The sequence below is a fragment of the Ambystoma mexicanum genome, chromosome 2q (assembly GCF_040938575.1).
Source record: "Ambystoma mexicanum isolate Mex_15411 chromosome 2q, UKY_AmexF1_1, whole genome shotgun sequence".
Lineage (NCBI taxonomy): Eukaryota > Metazoa > Chordata > Amphibia > Caudata > Ambystomatidae > Ambystoma > Ambystoma mexicanum.
In genome coordinates this window covers 749,080,484-749,105,013 of record NC_090924.1, presented here as the reverse complement: position 1 = coordinate 749,105,013, position 24,530 = coordinate 749,080,484, and the positions used below count along the sequence as shown (strand labels likewise).

Below are 24,530 nucleotides of genomic sequence, written 5' to 3'. Positions count from 1 at the left end.
GCTGCAGATAAATTACTAATACTTTTTAACGCATAGTCACGATTACAACACACAGGCTTCATTTGGTTAAAAGACTGTAGGCCTGATTCACAAATCATTTTTCAATGGGATTTTCCAATCGCTATGTGAATCAGGACCACAGTCTTTGCAACCAAATGAAACACAAGCGCTTTACAACACATTGAGTCTGATTTACAAAGGCGTTTTTCGATGGGTAAATCCCATTGAAAAATGCGTTGAAAATCAGGCCCACCATCTTCGGGTGTACAGTACACCTGTAAAAAGCATATTTGATACCTAATATATATATATATATATATATATATATATATATATATATATATAATCAGGAACTAGGCAAATTGGGTGCATCGAGTAAACAAACGCAATGAAATTTAAGAAAAGTAATTAGTCATCCGCAATTTCTCCAATGACAAATATAACATTGATAAAATGTTACTATTTTTTTCGAAACCTCCCATCTAGAACCCAGCGTTGGCTTATGGACGTTACGATACAAGATCCAATTAATGTAGGACAGCTGTAATATATTGACAGCACATCAACATGTTTTATTACTCATGCAAAACGCTCAAATGTTACGCTTTCATGGCTTTGCTTAATTCATAGTCTTCGACAAGGACATGTGCTTACGTTTCTGTGAGATTTCCTTCCGAATATTTTTTAACCTAAAAGTTTTCAAAATGATTATTAATATAGTAGTCCCAAAAGGGAGTGTAGCCATAGTTATTTTATATAATATTGTACTTGCATACTATACAATAAGAGTTATCTTGCGTTCCTTATTTTCTGTCCTGCAACTTTCTGCCTTGTGCTATCCCCATTCACTGTTTTCATCTGATGTGCCAACACCATCAGCTTTAATGTGTTTACTACCATATGTAAACCACCAACATATGACTGCTCAAGCAACGTATGTCCTCCGTTACAGCGTTTCATGGCAGGTCACATTTAATTTTCTACAAATACAAATACAATTGCAAATTACAGAATTCTACTTGGCACCCCTGAGGGAGGGACAGAAGGCCTCTCACCCAATCAGAAAGCTTGAAATGCAGCTTCATCTCATCGTATTGCCCGCATTCTGAGCCTCCTCAGAAGTGGGTGGCCGACATCTTGCCTGTCGTGCAATGTGCAACCCAGCCTGCTCCCCTTTCCCAGTCCCCCAAGTTCCGCAAACTCTGCCCACTTCCCCCATACCCTGCCCCACTTACCTGCAGCTGCCTCATCCCTTGCAAGGGCATGGCTCTCTCCTCTGTTGCAATGGCCGCCATTGAACAGGAGAATGATATATGCCATTTCTCCTCCTAAAAAAACTATTACCACCCGAGGAAAGCATGCCTGGATGTTAATGGCAACAATCCCCTCCCTGTGGGTCCATTGCCGGCTGAGGTAATGGCATGAGGCCAGGAAACCCCCACACATTGAGGTTATTGTAAGAACCAGAGGTCATTTTATGGGATTGTTTGCCGCACGTGCGCCTTCTTCCCCACACCACTTCCTGTCCTTCTAAAAGACCAAAAAATGGTATCCAGCATTGGGTGAGCAGGTCACTGTGCTTGTGTGTGTATTCATTCAGTTTCTTTTAACACTAACACAAACTATTCTCTTCCCGTTAGATGACCATTCAAGATTACGACTGAAAGTTGAAAACAGCCACGACAATTCAGATTATATCAACGCAAGTCCAATTGTAAGTACCAGTGCCTACTGAAAATCACCCTAACATGAACACCTAATGGTTCATGATGTATGCTGTATCCAAGTCTCTACTATAACTATTCACAATGAAGACACATTTGACTAGAACTATGTTCTCACAGTGATTTCCATGCTGACTTCCCCACTCTCAAACTCATCCTCACACTCCCTCTCACTCACAGCTACCACACTCATTTCCAAACTCATACTCAATCTCACACTCACAAACTCGCACACTCACTGTCACCATGCTACTCAATCCCATGGTCACACTTACTCTCACATTTAATCCCTCCACTGACTCCTGGTGTCAAATTCAAGACCCTCTGCATCATCCAAAAGGCTTTCTGGGGCCTGTGACCACACTATCTTCAACTTTTCCTGCCTAAATAATCCCCTGCAAGAGCCCTCCGCTCCTCTAACTCCAGCTCTTTGACAGTCCAACGCTTCTCCAAGCAGAGAGTGGGGGGAAAGTCTCTCTCGTTGGCTGGTGCCTTCTTTTGGAACATCCTCCCTGCCCCCATCAGCCTGAGTCGGACCGCTTTAATTTCCGGAAACAGCTCAAAACTCTGCTTTTCTCTACCCCCCTCTTTCCCTTCCCTGCTAATAAACCCACTGTCGCTGAGACTGGTGGCCTGTTTCTCATGAATCTCACAGGATACCAGGCCCTTCTATCCAGTCGATACCAGCATCTCCCCCCACGCCACTGCAATGCTCCTGCGGGTCCCTGCTTGGCGACTCTACATCCCACCCTTGTGAGTCACCCGCACTAACAATCTGAGGCCTTGGCACTTCTCTCCTGGGCTCTCCACCTGCACTGTCCATTCCTTTCCCCCGCCCCACTCATCCCCATCTCCTGCACTTCTTCACTGCACAAATGCTAAATAAAATAAATGTTTCATTGGCTGTATTTTTTTTATTTTGTGATTTCCATAACAATTGAAATTCACATTTTAGTCACATTTTGGATTCCTTTTTCATTTTGATCAACCCTGGTACAAAGCAAGCAATGCAATACAAGCCACTGATCATTAATATATCAATCATACGTCACTGATCATATTTTGCAAACTATCTTCAGGTAGGATTATTATTTATGATTTCCTTCGCTGGAAATGGTAAATATGTATTTTGTGAACTCACTCCATCTGGGGCTGAAGTGTGAGGATGGGGTGGAGTCCCATCAGCCAAGTAATTGGCTGAGTAAAAGCGAGACCCTCCCATTACCCTAATATGACAACATCTATAAAATCCAAGTGTCAATGCCACTGTAAGAATCCTATATTTTTGAAGAATAAATATGATTCTGTCCATTGTTTTTATTTATGCATAATTGAATCTACCTTGCCAAACATTGTCAATGTCTGTTATACTGAATTATCAATGACGAACGGCGCTTTTAGATGGCTCAGAACTTAAATGTCCTCACACTGATTACCATGCTGACTTCCCCACTCTCACACTGATCCTCGCACTCCCTCACACTCACAACTACCACACTAATTTCCAAACTCCTACTCAATCTCACACTAACACTCACAATAACAGTACTATTCAATCCCATGCTCACACTTACTCGCACACTTACACTTACACCCCCATACACTCCCACTCATGCTCTGAATCACTTGTACACTCACACTCCCTCTCAATCTAGCAGGTACATGAATTACTCTCATACTCACTTTTACACTATCTCCCACTCGTTCTCATACTCTCAAAATTGCACTCACACTCAAGCTCACTAATTCTCTCACACTCACTGTGAAGCTCACGCTCTGACTCACTGTCACTATCACATGCAGACTAATATTTACTATCCCACTCACACTTATGCCATGTCATATTATGTCATGTCATGGTATTTCATAACTCACAACATGGCATTCCTGGTAAGGTGATATTCCCATTAATCTCCCGGTTTAAAAAGCTCCCAGTTTGACATTTCCAGTATGATCCCAATATATGCTCCAGTATGCTTAACATTTACAGTAGACTCGTTTTTCCATTCCTGGTAAACCAAATATTCCCAGTAAGCTCCCAGTTTGACATTCCTGAGAAGCTCCCAGTCCACACAATTTGAGTACAGTGGACTGAAAAAGTCAACATTAGCCCCAATTATTATGTAGATTCAGCTCCCACTGGGGAAGCCCTGCTTATGCAGCTGAAACTGAAAAGACACAACATATTCCAAGGCCGTGCATGAGCATAATGGCAGGCAGAGTGATGAGACCAGATCATTAGACAAGATGTGTAACTGTGATCACATAAGGGAACAGCTTTGACGTGGGTGCCTAAAATACCTTGCAGACACACGCTCAGTAAACAAGTCTATTTGTATCTTTATGAACTGCGTAACACATAGGCTACAAGTAACAGAATACATTCTCATGTTACCCAAAACATCTTCCTTGTTTTACAACTATACTTTAAAGACTAATAGATACACAGCAAAAGGGAAAAATGTAAAAATAAAGTTCATAGTCATTGTTTAATGCTCCAACTCACATAAGGTCGCATTCTGTATTCATAGTACACGAGCCCGCTTATTGTTTGAGATACGCATGTAGTTTGTTAATCATAATGTGAGTAAGATGTAAAGTCTACAACAAAGAAAAACGTTTTTGCCTGTCATAAGCAAAAGTTAAGTAAATAAACTATCCGTTTTTTTTAAACTGGTTAGGTTGTGTTCCACTTTGACTGTTGTCATGAGAGAACTTGAAGATTTGGTTGCTAACTAGAACTGTGGGAGTGTTATTGGATGCAGATGTGCTGATCAGTTATTCAGCTAAACAATCAAACCGATTCTAACAATCAAACCGATTCTAAGCACTTGTGACATGCAATGGCAACAAAGTGGCTCATTACAGATCAATGAGAAAATATTTAAAAGGCCATCTAGATGTGCTGGGGAGCGGTGTCCCCCATCATGTCAACTCCAGTGTTGTGCAGCACCACTGGAGCGATGATATCTGTGAAGTTCCTATTAAAACAAAGCTCTGGACCAGCTATGTTATAGTCCACCAAGATTGTCTTCTCCTCACAGTGCTCAAATTATTCTTTGCTGGGCAGGTTTAGGTCAGCTAAGTGGTGGGAAAGTTTACTTTCTACTTACTGAGAATTCTAAAACAAAGTCAATGTTGCTGTTTTATTATATAAAATAGGTTGACTGAAAATTACAATCCTTTTTTAAAAACTTTTACTTTTGTTACCAGATAAATCTTCCAGCAAAAGTTAATTTGTGAGTTTGATTTCCAGCAACATTGAATTTGCAGAAGTAACTGCAGTTTTGTTTATGCAAAAGCTAATTAGCAGTTTGTTCCAGTAAATATTAATTTGCTGGGTTTTTTTAATCAACAAAAGTGCATTTGTAGCTTTATTTCTACAAAGGTTCATTTGTTTATATTTTCAGAAAAAAAGTTTTGTTGATTTGTTTTCCAGACAAAGTTCATTTGCAGATTTTACCAGTAAAGTGAAACACCCAGAATTCAGATTGTCACCAGGTTTGTTGAGTTTGCTGAGAAATCCTTCAGCAAAATTTGATGTTTGGATTGTAAAAGTTGCGAAACTTCCTTTGTCAGATTTAATTTACTGCAAATTACTTGATACATTTTTCAAAATGATTTCACCCATTTATCCGTGAAATTGACGAAAGTAAAACTGTCATTTTCACACACCCTTAATTTTAACTTTCAAGATATTTAATCCATGTTGAGTACAATTTCGATATTAACTTATTTTTTAAAAAAAAAGACACTTAACTACTGTATCAATTATTACAATTCACATCCTTCAAAAATAAACAAGCTGATTTTCTGAAAATAAGTTAAACAGTATATCAGATTACAAAATTCATAAATGTAACTTGATCCATAAAAATAACAAGATTGTCTACAGAACATGACTACGCAAATGCCCTCATTTTATAATAGGTGGTGCGTTAAATGGAGACCTAAAAGCCAGGCGTACTGCTTGTACGCCTCCATTTAACACTCAAGACCATTTGCAAGCAGTGATGAGTCGGAGTAGGGGCATGGAGCAGAGATAAGGTCTCCTATGCGCATTCCTCCTCCATCTTGTGTTCTAGCAACTCGAAGCATCTCTTGTGCTAGATGGAATTACAAATAAAGATCTCAGACCAAATAACCGTACAGACTTAAGGAATATGGCAAAGTACTACTTTATTCTTATTTAATAAAGCAGGGGGAACTGACAGGCAACAGACGGATGCATGCACACTCACACACAAACTTGATTACAAAGGGGTTTTGTACCCCGATGTACGCCATCTATGATGTCACGTTAAATGGAAAATCATAAAACCTAGGGAGGGATTGGTTACGGGAACATATATACTCATAGAACATATAAGGAGTAATACATCATTGGCTGGCCCTTATCTGTAGGACATGCCTTCAACTATCTTTAAATACATATAGTACTGATATATAGCAGACAAAATAGCACCAGATTGGTCTATGTAACATTGTATGTTAGTTTGCCCCATAGGCACACTGACTGGTTGGCATACTATCCCAACCTTGGACTTTCGGCTCTTTAGCAGCATGTACGTGAACTAAAAGCTAGGTGCTTTGAATTGCTTCAGATTACTCCCTGTCCTCCCAATTCATCATCCCTCATCCATCGGCCATAAGCCAAAGTCTTGACCTTGTAGCCTGCTCACTGTCCTGCAACATTTGAGAGAGTGTGAGCACACCACTATCTTCATCTGAGGCTCTATTGGATAGCCCGGGTCTTCGACTTCTGAGTCACATGTGAAGAGGCCACCAATGTGTCCATTTCAGCCTCTTATTTACTGCTATTTAATTCAATTATGCTGGGTGCTGTTGCTCCTCTTGGCCTCTTGAGACTTGCTCACTCTATCTTGTATAGACTTTATACTTGTTTAATTGTCCAATACTTTGGCTGTTGCAGATGTTTTCTTCTTCCTTAATCTAAGAGTAATGTCTCACATTCAGGGCTTATCCATGTAACTCCACTCATGCCTTGCAATTATTCCTTCAAATAGTATCTATGATCCTAGGTCAACCTTGACTCATTGCTGTTTTGCACACAAGCTGTATTTCCAACGCCTCCTGATTCTGCAAACTTGATCTTTCTCTGAGGTAGCTTGGTTGAATTTGACATACGCCAGTGTCCATTTTCCTATCATGGTCCTCCTTGCCACGTTATATATTCCTCTATAGCAAGCCTGTGTCTCATCTATCTTGCGTTACTGCATATTTACAGTTATTGACCAGTAAGTTACTTCATTCATCTTTATATCCATAATTACTTTAGCTTTAGGTACATATTTCTCTTGGTGCTTCAGTTATATCGTCACTCTTAAGTATTTTCATATTGTTTCAGCATAGGTTCATATATCTTCTTCAAGACATCCCTCTGCCCTCATCACATTTAATGTAATACTCCATGATGTCCATATGTGCATGCTGACATCCTTCTATGCAGTATCCTTCCACACTTACATTGCAAGGGTAATTCTATATGGTGGCTGAGTGCATAACATCTCTCATACACTCGATGTGGTAGTGGGATTACACTAGGGGTCCCATCCATAGCCCTTTGTCTGCTGTTCCAGTATGATGGTGGTGAGGGGGTGGGAACTACCGAGAACGCATTCACCTGCTCCTCTACAATCTCATCAGTTATGTTTAGTTTCATGCATGCATGTATAACATTTTCAAGCAGGGGCTTTCTAAGGAATTCCTGTAGAAACCACCTTGCTAATGACTAGGCAGATTCCATAGGGAATCGTTTAGTAAATGTAGTATGCAAGTGTACTTTGTAGGTGGCGTTTACTATTTCAAGAGCCAGACAGAAAAATGAAATAGTAGTGCACTTTACTTTTAAATGCAAATGTGGGCCTTGTGTGTCCAATTATCTAAGAGTTAAGCATGTTTTCTGGTTGGAACTTTATGTCAACTCGATAGTTGAACCTAAAAAGAGGAGCCTTTGAAGGCTGAATGTTAGCTCTAGATTAAGTTCCTGCAAAATGGTCTCATCGCATAGATAAGAATTGGCCTTTTTGTAGAATGTATCCACAACCAATTTCATAGTTTGTGCTTCTTTGCTCGTTGTACCAAAAAGGCAGGACATGGATTCCCCAATATCGCATTGGAGCATATAAGTTCCACAATTCTAGCACTTGATTTTCTAAAAACAGTATCATTCAGAAAGTATGGGTGGAGTGTCACATGTTATCTGGAGGGAGCCTGGTTTTTAAGACATACAATATGAAAATGAATTAGTTTTTATCTCAAATTTGCTTTGATCCTTAAATATATTTTTTGTGGGCGTATTTTGTATAATATTCAGTTGTTTGTCATTGCTCATGTGATGGATGTGTATGATTTGCCACTAAAAATCTGTTGAGTGAGTGAATGAAAGAGTAAAAGCAAGTTCCACTCCCTTTACTCTTTCCTTTTCCTCTGCGCCTTGTGAATGTTTCAAATTGCATGCAGGAGACCCCACAGCACACAAGTGCTAACGTTGGTAGTCCCCTGTATGCACTTAACATTCAATATGAAATAAGTCTGAGGTTTAGAATAATTAGACTCAATAGAACAACCTGAATTCAATGCTAAGTACAAGTTCAAAAATGTGAGTTCCATTTGCAACCCTGGAGCAGCAGTCACATGGGTACTATCACAATTACTGCTTCACCGAGAATATATCTCTGATAAAGTGTCATGAACGTTAAAACTTTACTAATGCACCATAGTTGTTAGTGGATTGCTTTTCATGTAACATCGATATCATCCAATGAACATTTGCCCAATCGAGACCTGAATTGATTTTGCAACAGTATATCTGCCGGTGGAACCAAGCAGCAAATTAGGTTTCGTCTTAAAGGATGGGCCCCCTTTCTTCTTCCCTGCGAGAAACCCCAAATACTATGATAATAAGCTGGCTGCACATCATGTAGTGAACTGTTGCAATGACTGCACCAGGAGGCCCTGGCTGTGCAGAACACTGCTCTGATAATTACTGTTGGTCATATTTCTGCTTACTCCTCATTACATGTCAGGAAACCCATCCACTGGTACATAATGTGCAATTGTTGCTTTTAAATCAGGGGTCTGAAAGTAGAATGGGAATTCTGCTTTCCTTCATAGGGGGCCTGATCGAAAAAGCTGTCAAATGCATTTAATAACGGTGCACCCATTGTGGCAAATAATGGACTGAAGAATGACATTCAAAAGGAGGCGTTAAATTGAGGCACACACGGTTTTTATCAAAACTAGTGAAAGGCTCATACTTGTGTTTTTTATACCAGCTATTTGTTTGATTATTGGGCGAGACACGATTGAAGAGGGCAGGAGTCTTTATCGGTTTGTGGTAGAGATAAAAATAAAATGTGCCCATGTCCTTCCCAATAAATAAGACGACTCGTATTCTTAAGCCACAGCCACATTGCACGCGTACACACATAAGTGTGTATGGGTGTATACATACAGGGTCAGCGAAGGAAGGAAGAGCACTTTTTGGGCAGCATGTAACTATTGCACCTTTTGACAAATCAACACAAAACCTTTTAAAACGAATATTGACCGGACTCTGAATTTGTTTTTGGAAAGTTGTGTGTGGTTTTGTGAGGGGGGGATATTATAGGGGGGCCAAACTTGGTGAAATTACGATCGATTTGCCTTGAAAACACTTTCTGTTGAGCCTACAGCCCAGACCGATGGGTGGATTTTCACCAAATGTGTGAGGGATGGTGGCTGGGTACCGAAAACATACACATCTGTCGAGGGGTGTGTTTAAAATTGTCCAAAAAGCAGGAACGAAAATGTGAAATATCTCAGTTCAGTTTGTGTCCTTACTTCTTAGTGTCCGAGCTTGCAGACTTTTTCAGTAAAACGGATTGGCAAGTAAATTAGAAAACATGTAATGAGATTGGTTGTGGTTTAGCAACATTTTCTGAAAAACACCATTTGTGTTTTGAGGACCTTTTCAGCAAATTTTACTGAAGAATTATATAGGTTTTTGACTATTTGAGGTCTGGGACCATCCATCACCTTGCCTAGGGTTGGATAGGTCCCAGAAGGTTGTAATATGTCTCACAATTAGCAAAATGGCAGTTTTTACTACAGTAAAAGCAAACATTGCGGTTATTCGCCTGCATAATTTCACCTTAGTTTAAGTGGCTACTGAGTATGACTGTAGGCCATGGCTAGAGGCCCACAGACCCATTATCCATAAGAAAAGCTTATTGTGGGTGGCTTATAACTTGGTCATGGCTTTATGCCATGACCAGTGGACCATAGACCAGTTATGGTGAAGTTGGCTACTCTGGGTGGCTAGGTGTTGCCGAGGACATGACTGTGTTAGGGTTGAGTTGCACTTCTAAACACCTGTGGAATTCAGGCAAAATAGATTGTTAAAGAGACATTATAGTTAAGTTGCCACATTATAAACCTATGAAATTAGGTGAGTAAATTCTGTTAAAAGGACATGTTGGTTAAGTTTCCCAAATAAAAATTTTAAAAAACATAGCAATTTGCCAGTTATGATACTTTACTCAACCACAACTCGCACCCCCAGACACTGTTCATGCTGACACACATACCATCACAAATGGCATCTTTACTGACATTCCAATGAACATTACCAATCTGTAGACATCCATGTGTGTCAGTATGAGCAATGCATTTGGAGGTGTAATTTATTGCTGCACAGCTTATCATTTGTGGCAAATGTCTGTGGTTTTTTGATTTTGCACTGAAGCTATAATGTCCCTTTAGCAAAGATTTTTCATTGAATTTCACCATTATCACCATTACATTCCTTTACAAGGTTGCATTTGATTTGAAATTTCATAATGCTCCGGTGATCCCTCAACCAAGCAAACTTCGTTGCCCCTTGGCATGAAAGAATGTGGGAATAATGTTAAATATTGCAGGCTTAAAAAAGTTAGTCTTGGGCTCCTTTCTAAAGCGAGACAGTCTGGTTGAAAATTGAACTGGAAGAGATTTAAATACCGGAACCGCCAAGAGGTGATGTATTGCAGATCGTAAGTGTAATGTGGACTCTAAGGTGACCGTTTGTTGATCAGATAATCCAGGAGTTGTCTATTAAGACAAAAGAAACAAGAAAACAAACATTGAACATAATCTTTTTATGAACAGGGAGCCCATGCAGCTCATGTCAAAATGAGGAAACTTACACAGATTTCCTCATCCCATAAATAAGCCGGGTTGCAGCATTTTGAAGACTACCTGCAGAATCAGATGTTAAACCCACATAGATTGCATTGTCTTAATGCATCCTGGAATTAAGACTGACATGAATAACAATGCAGTGAAACTCATTGGGGACAAATGGAAGGGCCTTTTTCTGTTTTCACAATGTAAAGTAAGAGTACTGCCCACTGGCCCAATTTGAGCATTACAATTCAAGTCTGCTTCTCACTAAAACCCCCAAGTTCCTGATCCAATTGATGACCTAAAAAAGTGGGGCGTTGGAGGGCATGTGGAATGATATTTCACCAAATGTCGAGGGCATGACCTCGGTTGCAGTTGAAATACATTTTAAATCTCCTTTTTACTTCCTAAATCTAACATGTTCCAGTCCAGTAGTCAACTGAATATAATCCTCTGAAAAGGCTGGACCATATCACCAAAACCCAATGCATCCAGGAGATTAAGAAGCAGAAGGAGCTGGATATTAACTAACAAGGGAGATGGAGGGAATTCCTGAGGGTCTCCACAACTGACTCGAAAGGAGGATGAAAATGTTCCCGTCTGAACACATTGCACCCTGTCTGTAAAGCATGATCTAAACCAGTCCAATGCTGTGCCATTGGCACTGATATTTTGAGGTGGCTGTAGCAGCATAGCTCTTGATCTGCAGTATCAAAATACAAGAAGAGAGAGATGAACCCTGGATGCTGAAAAAGAACGTCACCCAAGACCACTAACAATAACGTTTCAATCCCAGGACAGTGAAAGAAATCTCGACTGAAAAGAATTTACTAGTCTGGCTTGGTCAGTGTGGGATTGCAGTTGTTTCAACACCTCTTTTTCCAGAATCTTGGAGTTCCATGGGAGGCCTACAGTGAGGTGATCAATATTAAGGACAGACATGTCCAGTCGCGATGTTTTCAATAGTGGGGTAATCCCTGATTTTCTTAAATCTGTAGGGACAACACCAGTAAAAAAGGAAGAGAGTAAACCAGTGCAAAATATATCATTGTTTTCTAAGATGTCTGTTTTGGAAATTAGGGCTATTTGTCTATTTGTTTAAATGCTTTGCAACCTATACATTATTTGTGAATCTATCAATTGCTCATGTCCCAAAAGCTTAGCAAGATTTATTTGTTAGGAATAGCTGCATTGTTTGTACATAAAAGTATTCATACTTTTCAAGCATAAAATGCAAATACATCTGTGTGTGGCTTTGCCTTATGCATATTTTATGTGCTAGTGCAGCCAAAAAATTTACTGATTCTCCCAGAAACGACTTCCATTTGATGTACACTTAGTTAAATGACACATATTTATTTTTATTTCGATTGCTTAATATCTGGAAGCAGCAAAGGCGTCTCACCGATATGCTGCTTTCGCATCAAAAACACTTTCACAAAATTAAACAAAACATTTTGTTGATAACAAAGACCATGTTTTTACAGATCAAAATGCTTCTGATGGCCACTGAGAGAAATACATGATTTATGATTTGAACATTTTGAGGTATAATTCCTCTCCCAAACTCCACATACAAATAAAGAATTAGGAGCAACACTATACAAATATGCAGAGTTAGTAAGTTAGATGCAAGTGTTAATTTAAAAACAAAACAAAGTAAGCCTTTCTGGGCCCAATCTCTGCATTAAATTGTGTGGTTGTTATAATCAAATGAATATTTATTATGGGATTGCTCTTGTACTGTTTATAAAATGGCCATGCTTGTCGTCAAGACCCCATCTAAACAAGGTCACTTGTGTAGTTTCAAATCTTTGAACCTCTTCCACTAATGATAGAAAATGTGCTCCATTTACTTGCCAACAGGAGATCTAGCAGAATTTATTTTAAATGTTAATGTTATGTTGGCACCATAATGTTCATGGAGAAAAACTGCAAGTTCTACCTAGATAATATATTACATCCCACACCATGTATTTTAAAAGGTTTCTATCCTGTTTTTCTTTAATCTCCCAAAAACATTAGAAGACGAATGGCATTCACAATAATATCCAATCAGATACACACAATACAACATTAAACTAAGCAGAATTGCTTTCTGGGAATTGATTAAATTGGTTCTCCCCCCTCCCAATGGACTCAATTATTTGTAATTATTGTCTGGGTATTGGACCAATGGAATTACACCATGGCTACTTCACAAGCATGGACATATAAAGCACATTCTCTGTACCATACATAATAGAATTTGCAAAGAGTAAATGACTTGGATTTCTTTATGAGATGTAGCCTCCCAATTTGCCCTGCAGTAAACCATTTAGACGCAATGCCCTCGTAGGTGTATCCTAAAAGTAGCAAGTGGGTTAATAGGGAAATTCCCACCAGTAGTCGCTGAATACACTGCACATACAATAGTTCTGTATTCAATCAATGTTTCATGAGACACAAAGAAACCATCTGAAAATCGTCCCCCATGACGTTGAATACCCAACACGTCCCAAGTTCTCTTAAAACATGGAGCACACATTGGAGGTAGCGCGTCATTGTTCCATAAGGGTAGATGGGACATGTAAGGTTAATCAATTTACAGTTAACAGAGCACGCAAGCCGAGGCCAAAACTGTGTGTCCCACAGAGTCGTATTTACAGCGTTCCTTGACCATACACTAAAGGGGAGAAAAGGGCTATACAGATATACATTTGCAAACTACATGGGGAAAGGGTGTGTGCCCACTGTTCCAATGCATGGCATAATGGGCTTGCACTGCTGGGTGATATAATTCCATTACAGGGTCTAGGTGATATAATTCCATTACAGGGGCTGCAACCCCACCCTGAGAGTATGGGCACACCAAAGAATCCCAGCTAATGCGAGTATTTGAGGGGTGCCAATCGTATGAGTAAGCAGTGTAATTTATCAAAATGCTGCCTTCCTGGCCAGATAGCAAAGTTCAGGAGGAAATATAATAGTTTAGTGAGCATAAGCATGTTCACAATAGATATCTTACCAACATTAGAAAGCAGAAGCAAAACGTGGATGCAAGTAAGGATATAAATTCAGAATAATTGAGATTTAATAATTTAGACTCCTCTGCATATCCGGGTTCCCAGACATTTACCAATTCAGACACCAAGTAATATTGACCATTATCAGGGGGAGAGGGTACATTGACATCGATCAGCGCAAGCAGCTCTGATTTTGCCCAATTAACTGCAAGGTGAAAAGACCCCAAATTCTTCTATTGAACTAGTAATTGGATGCAAGTTAATCTTAAGGTTCTTTATTAAAAAAAAAAAGAATGCCTGCATTTACGGAAGCAATAGCGCTGTGCTTCCCCCACTGCGAGACCGTGGTGGGCATGTTCCTTCCTGAGTAAAGTTGCCAATGGTTCTATGGCCAATGCAAATAAAAAGTGTGACGGGGCATTGCCAAGATGGTGGCAGTACGGGAAGCGTCTGTTGAAGAGCTATCCAGCACTGTGAAGCTGCCGATAGAAAAGGAAAGCACTCCAGACGGCGGTGGTGGTGCCAGGATTGGGCGGGGTCCAAACGCGCCAGAGTGAGGGGCAGTGATAGCCCAGGAGAATAAATCAGGCACGGGAACAAGCAACGAGGAGGTGAGTGGAGTGCTTGGGATTTAAGACACAGACTTGGCTCTCTCCTCCCGACCGATCCTAGACACGATCCGTGGCCTGGGCGATGCAGAGACATCAGGGCATACCCTGGAATGTGTTTCCATGACTCAATCCAGTTCACATCGAACATCTTTGTTGTGGGTAGGCTCCCATGCTGTAGCATACAAATGGAAGCTGAAATGGAAGCGGCCATCTTTTGTGAGAGCTACCTTATTTAACCATAGCCACCCCGTGTCCTGTCTCTTTGTGTTTTGTGGCATTGTGTTTTTTTTTTTGTGTCCCGATGCCCGCGGGCTGCTAGCACGGTATAAATGGATAAATAAAAAATAATTAAAATACCATGCTCAGACCAATGCCTTGGACAATTTCTACAAAATCCTTCAGGTATTCCAGGACATGAATACAGAGGCACAGGGTTACAGATGGTGACCTACATCTCGTTGTCGGTTTTCTTGAAATAGACAGGATGTGTTTTTCCATCCTGTGCCGTGTATCTCTTGAATTTTGAGCAGAAAGAGGGGACAAATGACTTCTGGGAAGACTAGGAAAAAGAAAAAAGGGGCAGATGCTGACTTCTTTGCACCATGTAATAGGCAGCCATGTCAGGAAGAATCCTGACTTGCTTCACCGCCCTGTAATCTGGTAATGGCGGCCCTTGAGCGCATTGAGAAATATGTATGGAGGCTGGAAAATAAGTTTGATGAAATGACTGAGTGGCGCAGCTAGAATCCAGAACCTCCACTCTCGAATAAAGAGCTTCTGAGTTGGACCAGCAAAGCTCCAAAATAACCCCAACAGTGAAACAGATGGGAAAGGAGATGGAGGCTGCCATTAAGGGGAACAACGTTTTGGAAACTAGGCTTGAATACCTGGAAAATGTTTTGCGAGCTAAGCTAGTCAGAATCCTCTGCCTTCCAGATCAGGTGCAGAAGGAGATGATCCTTTGTGTCTCCCTGGCGCCCAGAGCGATTAGATCTGGAGATGTTGGAAGAACCAATATACATCAAAGTGCTATAGAATAAAAATGCGCCCCCCCTTATCAAGCCCTCAGAATCCACATTAGGACTGACACTCTTTGTTAAACTGTCAGACGTTAGGGACAAAGAGGATTTTTGACAACACCCACAACAAAAGGCAATCTCAGATACCGGCAGCAAGGAATTCACATTTTTACTTACCTGGCACCCGCGACAGAAAAGAGGAGGAAGAAGCTTAACATGCTTTAAGAAACGTGTATTGCCCAGGGTTGCTCAGAGCAGCTAGAGTGAAGGTTATGTGGAAAAACATAGAACACAATGTCTGGGACACTGAGAGCCGAACACCTATTCAAATTGATTCCTGAGAAATCTGTCAGAGGAAGACAAAAGATGAGGGGACATAAGAGAGGACATAAGAACAGACTGTTTATTTCAAGTGGGTGTAGTCGGAAATTGAGTTGTTTTCAAGTATGTGTTTGCTGTTACTGAGGTATGGGAATATAGGTGTACAGGACACTGGGTCTGGGGGCTAGAAACAGTGGAAAACAGGGTCAGTAGTTTAACGGAAAACATTTGTGTGGTCTGTGAGGTCTGGGGAGGCTCCTGTCGCTGAGATCTGGACTATCTGTGCGGTTTACTATTTCTACTTTTATTCCCCCGCCCCCTCCAACGTTTAATAGGACTGTGGAAGAAACTCCATTAGAAAAGTGTTTCTTAATTGGTGATTTTCATGTTTTCAGGATGGTGGTCGCTCACCTTGAGGGCATAGCTCTTATTTTGTTATTCATTTAAAACTGCAATTAAAAATATTTACAACAAAAGGCTGACACTTCTAAATTTGGCAATTATACGTCTAATCTGGGGACTTAAGAAAAAGGCATGGTTTCTACAGCTTTAAAGATTTCCAAAGCAGTAATCGATTCATTCTGGGTATACACTGCTGAGCGGCTTAATTGCTTTAGTGGGATGTTGCTTAGATATGCACGCACTGCATTCAGTGACAGAGTATTGGTGCTAGAGTAGAGATGAGTATATTTTTGGTAAGGACATGCTTCGTGCAGTCTGGTTCAACTTAAACCCTACCATTGCCATCCAGGAATGTCAAAGCAAGAGCTTTGTCAAGCTTATGATTTTCTTCATATCGTTTAGGGCAAGGAAGACATTTCACCTATCTCCATTGCATTGTAAAAGATCTAATTTAGCCTTATTGTCACCAAGGTGTGAGACCTCACCAGAAGAGGTATGAGCGGTTTCAACGGTATAGATGAATTTTTCTATATATGACAGTTCATGCATATTATTTTTGAGAATACTATCCTCCAACCCAATGCACACTCCATGGAGGGAAACCTTAAATGTTCCCCCAGCACGGTTGCCCAGAAGACCCACCCAGCGGTGTGTTTAAAATAGAGCTCAATGTGATTCATGACTTCACCAACAAATGCCATATCGAGTGATGTCTAGAAAGAATCAATTGCATTTCACACAGTCGGACACTGTTGGAAGCATTGCAGCAGAAATTAGTATTGTGTCGATCCTGGAGTGTGCATCATGGATGGTTGAATAAAATGAGTATTCTCAGGTAGAGGGATGGAGTCACCTTTATACATCAACCAGTTCAAGTTTTTTTATGATTGATTCACCTCAAGGTGTCTTTGCACTCATGGGGGGGGATATAGTAGATCTTTAAAAGTATCAAGAGTGCTATTGAAATCCCCAGCCCGGATAATAAATGTATCAATGAACCTATGACCTTGTTAGCTATTTGAGGAATCAAATCTGGGCATACAAGTAATTTGTATACATTGGATACAACAGGTCGGACAGTAAATCTCCTCTGATCATCTACGTTGATTACTCCAGGAACAGGGGCCAATGACCTGTGAAATAAAAATTAAAGTGAATAGTAAAAGAGGATTCTGAAGTGTAAAATCTATTGGTTACCCACTTGTTTGCAAGAGCTTCATTAATTGCTCATAGCAAACAGGTCTCTTGGAGGAACACCAAGTTAGCCCTCGTTCTGTGCAGTGAGAAGAACATTTTATGAGACTTAGCATAATTATTCAAACCATGGACATTCGAACTCACCAGCATTAATGAGTTTATCACACCTGATCAAAAGGACTGTAGAGGTCAACATGTACTTCTAATCCACTGTCAATGGTAATGTGCCAAGACATAGAGAACAGTAATCATTCTAAGGAAGCCAAAGAAATGTGGAGATACAGACCCTCCCACCCCAACCACGCACTGCCATATTTAACACGGTATCCAGTCATAATTTCGAATACAATATATTCGAAAGTAAAAATGTCGAAAATATTTAGTCGAAAAACAAAAATGTCGAAAAACAAAAATGTCGACTTTTTTTCGACTTTTTCCGATTTTATGTGTTAATAATAAATATTTTATTAAACTTTTTTTTAAAAATAATTAAAGGTATTTCCATGGGGGGTGGGGAGGATGGGGGGGTTGGGGATAGGGGTTTGGGATGGTTTTTTAAATAATTAATTAATTATTTAATAGTATATTAAAAGATTTTTTTTAAATAATTAAAGGTATATCCATGGGGGGTGGGGGGGATGGGGAGGAGGGGGGGTTGGGGTAGGGGTTTGGGATGGGGGGGTTGGGGGGGGACCCCCCCATAATAAATGTTACTATCTGGGTAAAAAAAAAAAGTGTTTTGGGTTTTCGATTTTTTTTCGACATTTTTTTTTCGAAATTATGACTTTTCCTATTATATGTATGTTTTTTCGACTTTTTTACATTCGACATTTTTTTTCGACATTTTTGCTATTCGACGTTATGTTTTCGACTTTTTGACTATAAACCATTTAACACACCCAAGCCCTCGACAACATCAATACTGCCATGTAGAATATGTGTGTCCTTGGCCATTGTCTGGTGATGCCAGTAGAGGCATGAATGCCCCTGGCCCAGCAGCTAAGCAGATCGAACAATAAAACCTCACCGGGAAAGCAAGATTAGGTTTGTTGCATGCAACGAACAATGACTGAGATCATGTATACTTTTATGATAGACTTATAACACCATATAGACGCCAGAATACGCTGTATCAGGAGCAATGCTGCATCCTGGCATCTTGTAATTGGGCAGCAGGAGATGCAGAACCTATTGGCCTGGAAGAGAAACGCTACAATCCACAGAAATATTGCCAGGCTGCATTTACCGTTGCTGAGCTTGTTTCCTTGATTGCTCCCATTGACATATTGCTCCGCATCTGAGCCTAAATACCATTAGCTCGTCCAGAGCCCTATACAAATTCCCCAAAATCAAAATAATAAAAGTAAAGTGTGCTCTGACAGAGATCAGGCATGTTCGTGGAACTGGTAATGGAGAAACATACTTGTAGGGTAAGCAAAAATCCCTAAAAGGGAGTCTATAGTATACCCCCAGCACCACACTAAACAGCAAAGGACAATTTCATAAATCATGCCCATTAATCGCAAATTTAGGGTGCCCCATTCCAAACACAAAATACAAGAGCACGGGACACAAACAATAATGCAGCGTTTAGGAGAGTAAGGGAACGGAGGCTGTTCTGTCTTGAGTGTCTGTCCAATGGGGGCACCGGTGACGTCTAGGAAAGCTGCAGCGTCTTCAGAAGGCTTGCATAAGTGGGTCTTATCTTTGCCAGGAAACACTGTGCATTTGAGCCCACAGTCACATAGCTCTTGCTTCGCAGTCAAGAAAGGGTGGTCAGCAGTTTGAACAGAAGTAGTGAACGCTTGATAAAAGGAAATGAAAGAGCTGTCACAGTGGATGCCACCAATCTCGGGGGCTCTGCAGAAAATGAGGCTGTGGTATGAGTCATTGAGGAAGCGTGGCATAATGGCTGAGGACATTGCCCAGGTTTGAGAAGAGGCCTCAATAAAGTGGGCAGAGAATAGAGCTTCTCGAGGCATTGTTTTAGGGAAGGATTCAATAAAAGATTCCATATGTTCAAGTATAATTGATTCCAGCAATATAAACTCATGAATTTGTTTTTGGGTGTGAACACGGGTGATTATCTCCAAGCAATTATATATTGCACAGCACAGTCCCCTTCTGTGAGCCTGCAGCGTTCGTTCTCAAGTTGTGCTTGCAGGGTTTCTGCTTTAAAGGTGAGATCATGGACGTCATTTAGGGGGTCGCAATTGTGACCCCTAAGGTCTCCCTTGCTAACCCTGTGGTCTCCCTTGGTACCCACTTTTTTTTAATTGAGGCTCATGTGCTGTGGCCAGCAGCATGTGGCTCTTTGTTTCTGGATTGGCTGGTTTTCTGGTGGCTATAGCCGGTAGGTTGAGCATTGGCTGCTGCAATGTGTGTGTGATCTGCAGGTTGCAGGTTCAACTCTCAGCAAGGTCAACTCAGCCTTTCATCCTGCTGAGGTTGATAAATGAGTACCAACACAGGTTGGGTGATATTGTATGCATATTTTTTCTATATGAAACACTTAGGAGTAAGTGCTATATAATACATCATTATCGTTTTGCCTTGGACGTCTGTTTGCATTCACAGTGATTTGGTACTATGAGCCTATACACACTGATATTAACAAGACATGTGGTGATCCATTCTTGTATGAAATGTATATCACTTTACAGTGATATCGTAACCATATTTTTCATAGTGTACTTAGAAACAATGCTTTGTGATGCCACTTCCTGTTTTGTCTAGGGGTGAAAAGTCATGTTCCATCTCTCCCCGTGATGTCACTTTGGGGTGGGGTCAAATTGCATCACTTCCTGTGATGTCATCAGAGGTCAAGGGTCGTGTGATGTCACCTCTGCTACGCCTGGCATTTTGGTGAAATGACGTCCCTTGGTGAGATTGCCCAGTTTTAATCCCATTGACGCAGAGACAGCTTTCATCTGGGCAACAATCATTGCTGCATCCACAGCAATCAGAAGTCCACTTGTCTAAGGGAAGTTATAGACTTGCCTGGAGGAAGAGAAGCAGAACACCCTCCAGGAACCTTTTTAAGGAAATCCAGTTGGGTTTTGTTTCTTGTTCTTTTTAGCCATCCCTACAAATGCAGAGCAGATCAATGGAGAAGCTATCCTGATATAGTGCAGAGAGCAAAACCTAACTTAAGCAATGTTCTGCACTTGGCTTTTGTATGGGGTTATACTGAAGCGACACAGGCTATATATTGAGGCACGCGGAGGGTCAAGGTTGAACCTAATGCAGCAATTCAAAAGAGTTTTGCAGCGGAATCACAAGCCCACAATGTAATTGGCCCAAAGGTGTTGCAGATTTTATAACTGTAGGACTGCCAATTAGTGGATGCATTCAGAAAATTGTACTTGGCTTGAAATGATACTGCACCACAAAAGGTGTCACTGGCGGTGCAGGCAAAGACAAACAGATAAAGGCAGGAGAAAGTCCGTAACAGGACTATACTGCAGAAGAGAAAAAGGGTCCTGAGACTGTTGACTATATTTCACCCCTGGTGTCATCAGTATCGGCTCAAAGAAATGTCTGTGATGCATATCATTTATATAACCAATAATGCCTAATCATGTGACGTGAAGACATCAGACAAAACCTATATGGCAAGACCTTTAGAAGTGAGAGGCAAGGGGAGCAAGCATGACCCATCCTACCGTTAGCCGGGCGAGTTGCAGAAGCTGCACCTTTTAAACGGCAGTGAGCCAAGTAGGTAGCACCAATGGTGTGGAATGCAAGCGATGCATGAGCGATTTATTATTTTTTTATTTTATTTCATTTTTTCAGTGCTCATCAGCTGCAGGATTCAACTCGCCGCACAGCCCTTAGTCTGCCCCATGGTCCCACCCCCACATAAATGGTGGCAGTCCAGTCAGGAATTACTCCATGCCAGTGTCACCACGAATGTAATGGTGGGTCGGCCCTTGGCATCTTGAGCAAGATTTGTAAAGGGGCTTCCAGTTGTGGAGATCAGGAGAGAGGTATAGCTGCAGTCAAAAGGTGCTATGTTGAACAGGTGCACCAAAGGAAATTCAATAAATGGGTGATGTAGTCGGATAGTTTGGCTGTGATGTCACATCTTTTGGGGAGGCTCTTTATTACCCTGGCACCATGACGGGGCTGCTTCTATGTTCTCTCGTCGCGGGCTGTCCACAGTTATTTGGTGCCTTTCTGCTGTTCTCCTTGGAAAGAAATGCTGTCACGTGTTCATGTTGCCCCACTGCAGAGACTATTTTGTGGCGCCAGAGATTATAACTTGAACCATCCGCCACCTTCAACAGTGGCAGGGTTAAGTGTATATTACATTACTCATCCTGGTAACCTGCCCTAGGCCATGAATGCTACTACTATTCTCGGTTCCTTTTATCTGAAATGAGCCTACTTTGTGCATATCCTCTTCGGTGTTAGGAAAGACAATATTAGGGCCTGCCTTTGACAGGGGTACTATGTCATGGTTTATGTTCTCTGGTGAGCTCTATGAAACCAAAGCTTGTGGTACATCTTTTTATTGCATCCTTCACTTTGCCCCGAGAGTGCCCTGATAAAACGGGGCCCTCACCAAGTGCCCAGGGAACTACCGCAGATCATATCGACAGTCTCTCTGTCTTCTTCATGCTTCAGTGAGGGTTGTGTTCAGAATTGAGCCCTGACCCATGCTCATAAACTCATTACCTACCTGTCCTATGATGCTTTCCTGGGGGCAGAGTCTCTCCAGTCATGTGTCAATGCATCCCTGGGGCCCATCCTGGAAATATGTGCCCTCTGCAGTGCCCGGCCATTGCTCCCTTCATTTCTGCTCTGACCACAAATACTTTTCCTTGTACTCAAGCCCTGTCAAATGTTGGAATTTATAGCAATTTGGGTAGAATTGTTTATTTTGTTAATGTAAAAATGAAACAGCCACTTCTATAACTTTTGGAGTGTTACCAGACTTCTTAATCTAAGTGTGCACAGCTGCTAGGCTTGAAATATTTTTAAAACGCCTTACAACTCAGGGGTGAATATACAACTTGTACACAAATTATGAAGTGTTAAACAGTTGTCCCATCCACTTTGTTGTTATGGCTCTCAGATAAATATTACCCTTGGACCTTCCAGTTCACATAACCTTATAACCCCAAAAAAGACTATTGAAAAGGCACAGTGGCATGCCCTGTTCAAGCAGTCCATTATTCTCGGGAGCATTGTGAACTCGTTGGCTGCCCTCTCATCCACTCTCTTTGTGACCTCGGGTGCAACCTTTAATGGCCCTCTGAATGGACATGATTTAGTAGGGTCATGTAAACCCTTGGGCCGCGTTGAATTGGAAATGGCCACTGGGGGGCTGGCTACCTATGCCTTGCTTTTTCCGTTCTCCCTAGTCGATATACGAATAACTGAACTCTCTCTCTTTCAGAGGAGTGGTCCTGTTTTCTGAGCCCACCGTTAATCAGAGAGAGGTGCTATGTTGCCTAAAATGACTGACTCTGTTCGGATTGAGAGCCAGCTCACATGACTCCTTGGGCTATGGGTGGGTAGAAATATGCGCTAAAGCGAATGCTTAAATTGTCTAATCTGTCTGCTCCCGGCATGCCTCGCCACACCTCCACTGTAAACGGGTGAGTTCTTCAATTGCTCTGTTTGCAATACCTTGGGCATATTTAGGCCTGAAATCCACATGTCTTCCCAGAAAGGCTTTCACTAGGTTGCAGAGAAGGCAGAGGTCAAAGTGTCAGGTTGCCCGTTGATTTTCTTTTTTCGTGTGCACCACTGACTGAAATAGTTTCTTCTATTTCGTAATGAAAAATATAAAACTGCAGTGTTTTTTACCAGAACTGTTGTTCACCAATGTTCAGGCCATTGTTTTATGCACCAGAATAACCCAAAAACCATTTATGAAGGAGATTGTTTGCAGTTGGAGGTGCTGCCGGGATACCCATGTCAGCCAAAGCACTGTCTCATTACATTGCCAGATAAAGCCTAGCTTCATTTCCAGGCCTTCTTTGATGCCTTTTGTTTTTGACCGAACACATGAGATTTGCTGGTTGCTGGAAATCCCAGCCTGGCAAATGTGCAGAACTGTCATGGCTGGAACATTGTGATTCGCCCTTGGTACTTTCAGGGATGAGCCTGCCGGAAGAGCTGATGTTCCTTCTCCTGGGAGGGTGGTGCACAGCAGATCCTATTCCTTGCCCTGGTTGCTTGGCTGGCACCCTCTGCAGCTGCGTGGTCTGGATTGTCTAGCACAACTCCTCCACTTGACATCCCAGGTCATACTCAGGAGCTGTATATGGGGACACCATCTGACTGGGTAGAGTATACACTGTGTCCTGCATCTCTCGTTCCAGAATATGCACATCCCAGACCAGTTACTGAAAGGAAGGTGGTTTCTGGGTCTGTTCAAGAGAGTCGTAGCTGCATCAGCATCAATGATAGAGCTCTAGCTCCGAGCATGACTTGTTGGAGCCTGACCTGGTTCAAGCTGTTTGGCTCAACTGTCTGTTGAAGAATCGGCTCCATCCTGGACAGGTATTCTGAGAGCCTCTCACCCTGTTGGAAACAGGTGGTGTAGCTCCTCACCTGATTCCGTGGCTGCTCCAAAGACTTCTTTCAGAATATACAGTATAGCTTCCGCACTGGGGTCTGAATCCGTGGCAGGGAGCACTTGGATGACTCTGCGCTCCTTCTCCCTGTCAGTAGCAGTCGTGGATCCTCTGATTGGTCTGGTCCACCCAGATCTGATATTTATCTTCATCCCTGAGGCAAAGCTTCTCCTCTGAGAAGGGACTCGGGCAGATGTATAGTCCATGCTCAGGTGGTGTAACAATGCTCTCCTGCAACACGACATTGAAATCTGCCTTGGAAAGAGTGTTCTGTCTGGCACCTCTATCCCCTGGTGTAGAACTGGCATGCACACCAGGCACAGAGGTACTAGGGGTGCTTGTGGGCACAGCCATAATGGGACCTACACTGGGCGTTGTGGGAGGACTGGGCACAGCACTGGGCAAGGCAAGGGTTAGGCTAGCAATGGCTAGTGGGCTACCTTTCAACATCTTCCAGGTGGTTAAGGCCCAAAGAAGATGGGACACTGTTGTGTAT

The 24,530-nt window shown here is 41.6% G+C and overlaps 1 protein-coding gene across 2 annotated transcripts in view; it reads left to right on the top strand.

Annotated features, from left to right (window-relative positions):
* Window positions 1-24,530, top strand: part of PTPRN2 (protein tyrosine phosphatase receptor type N2) — a 3,479,756-nt gene that overhangs the window by 3,325,991 nt on the left and 129,235 nt on the right. For both annotated transcript variants that reach the window (XM_069647979.1, XM_069647978.1), the window contains exon 16: window positions 1,641-1,714. In XM_069647979.1, coding sequence (XP_069504080.1) covers window positions 1,641-1,714 — 74 coding nt within the window. The remainder of the gene's footprint in view (window positions 1-1,640; window positions 1,715-24,530) is intronic.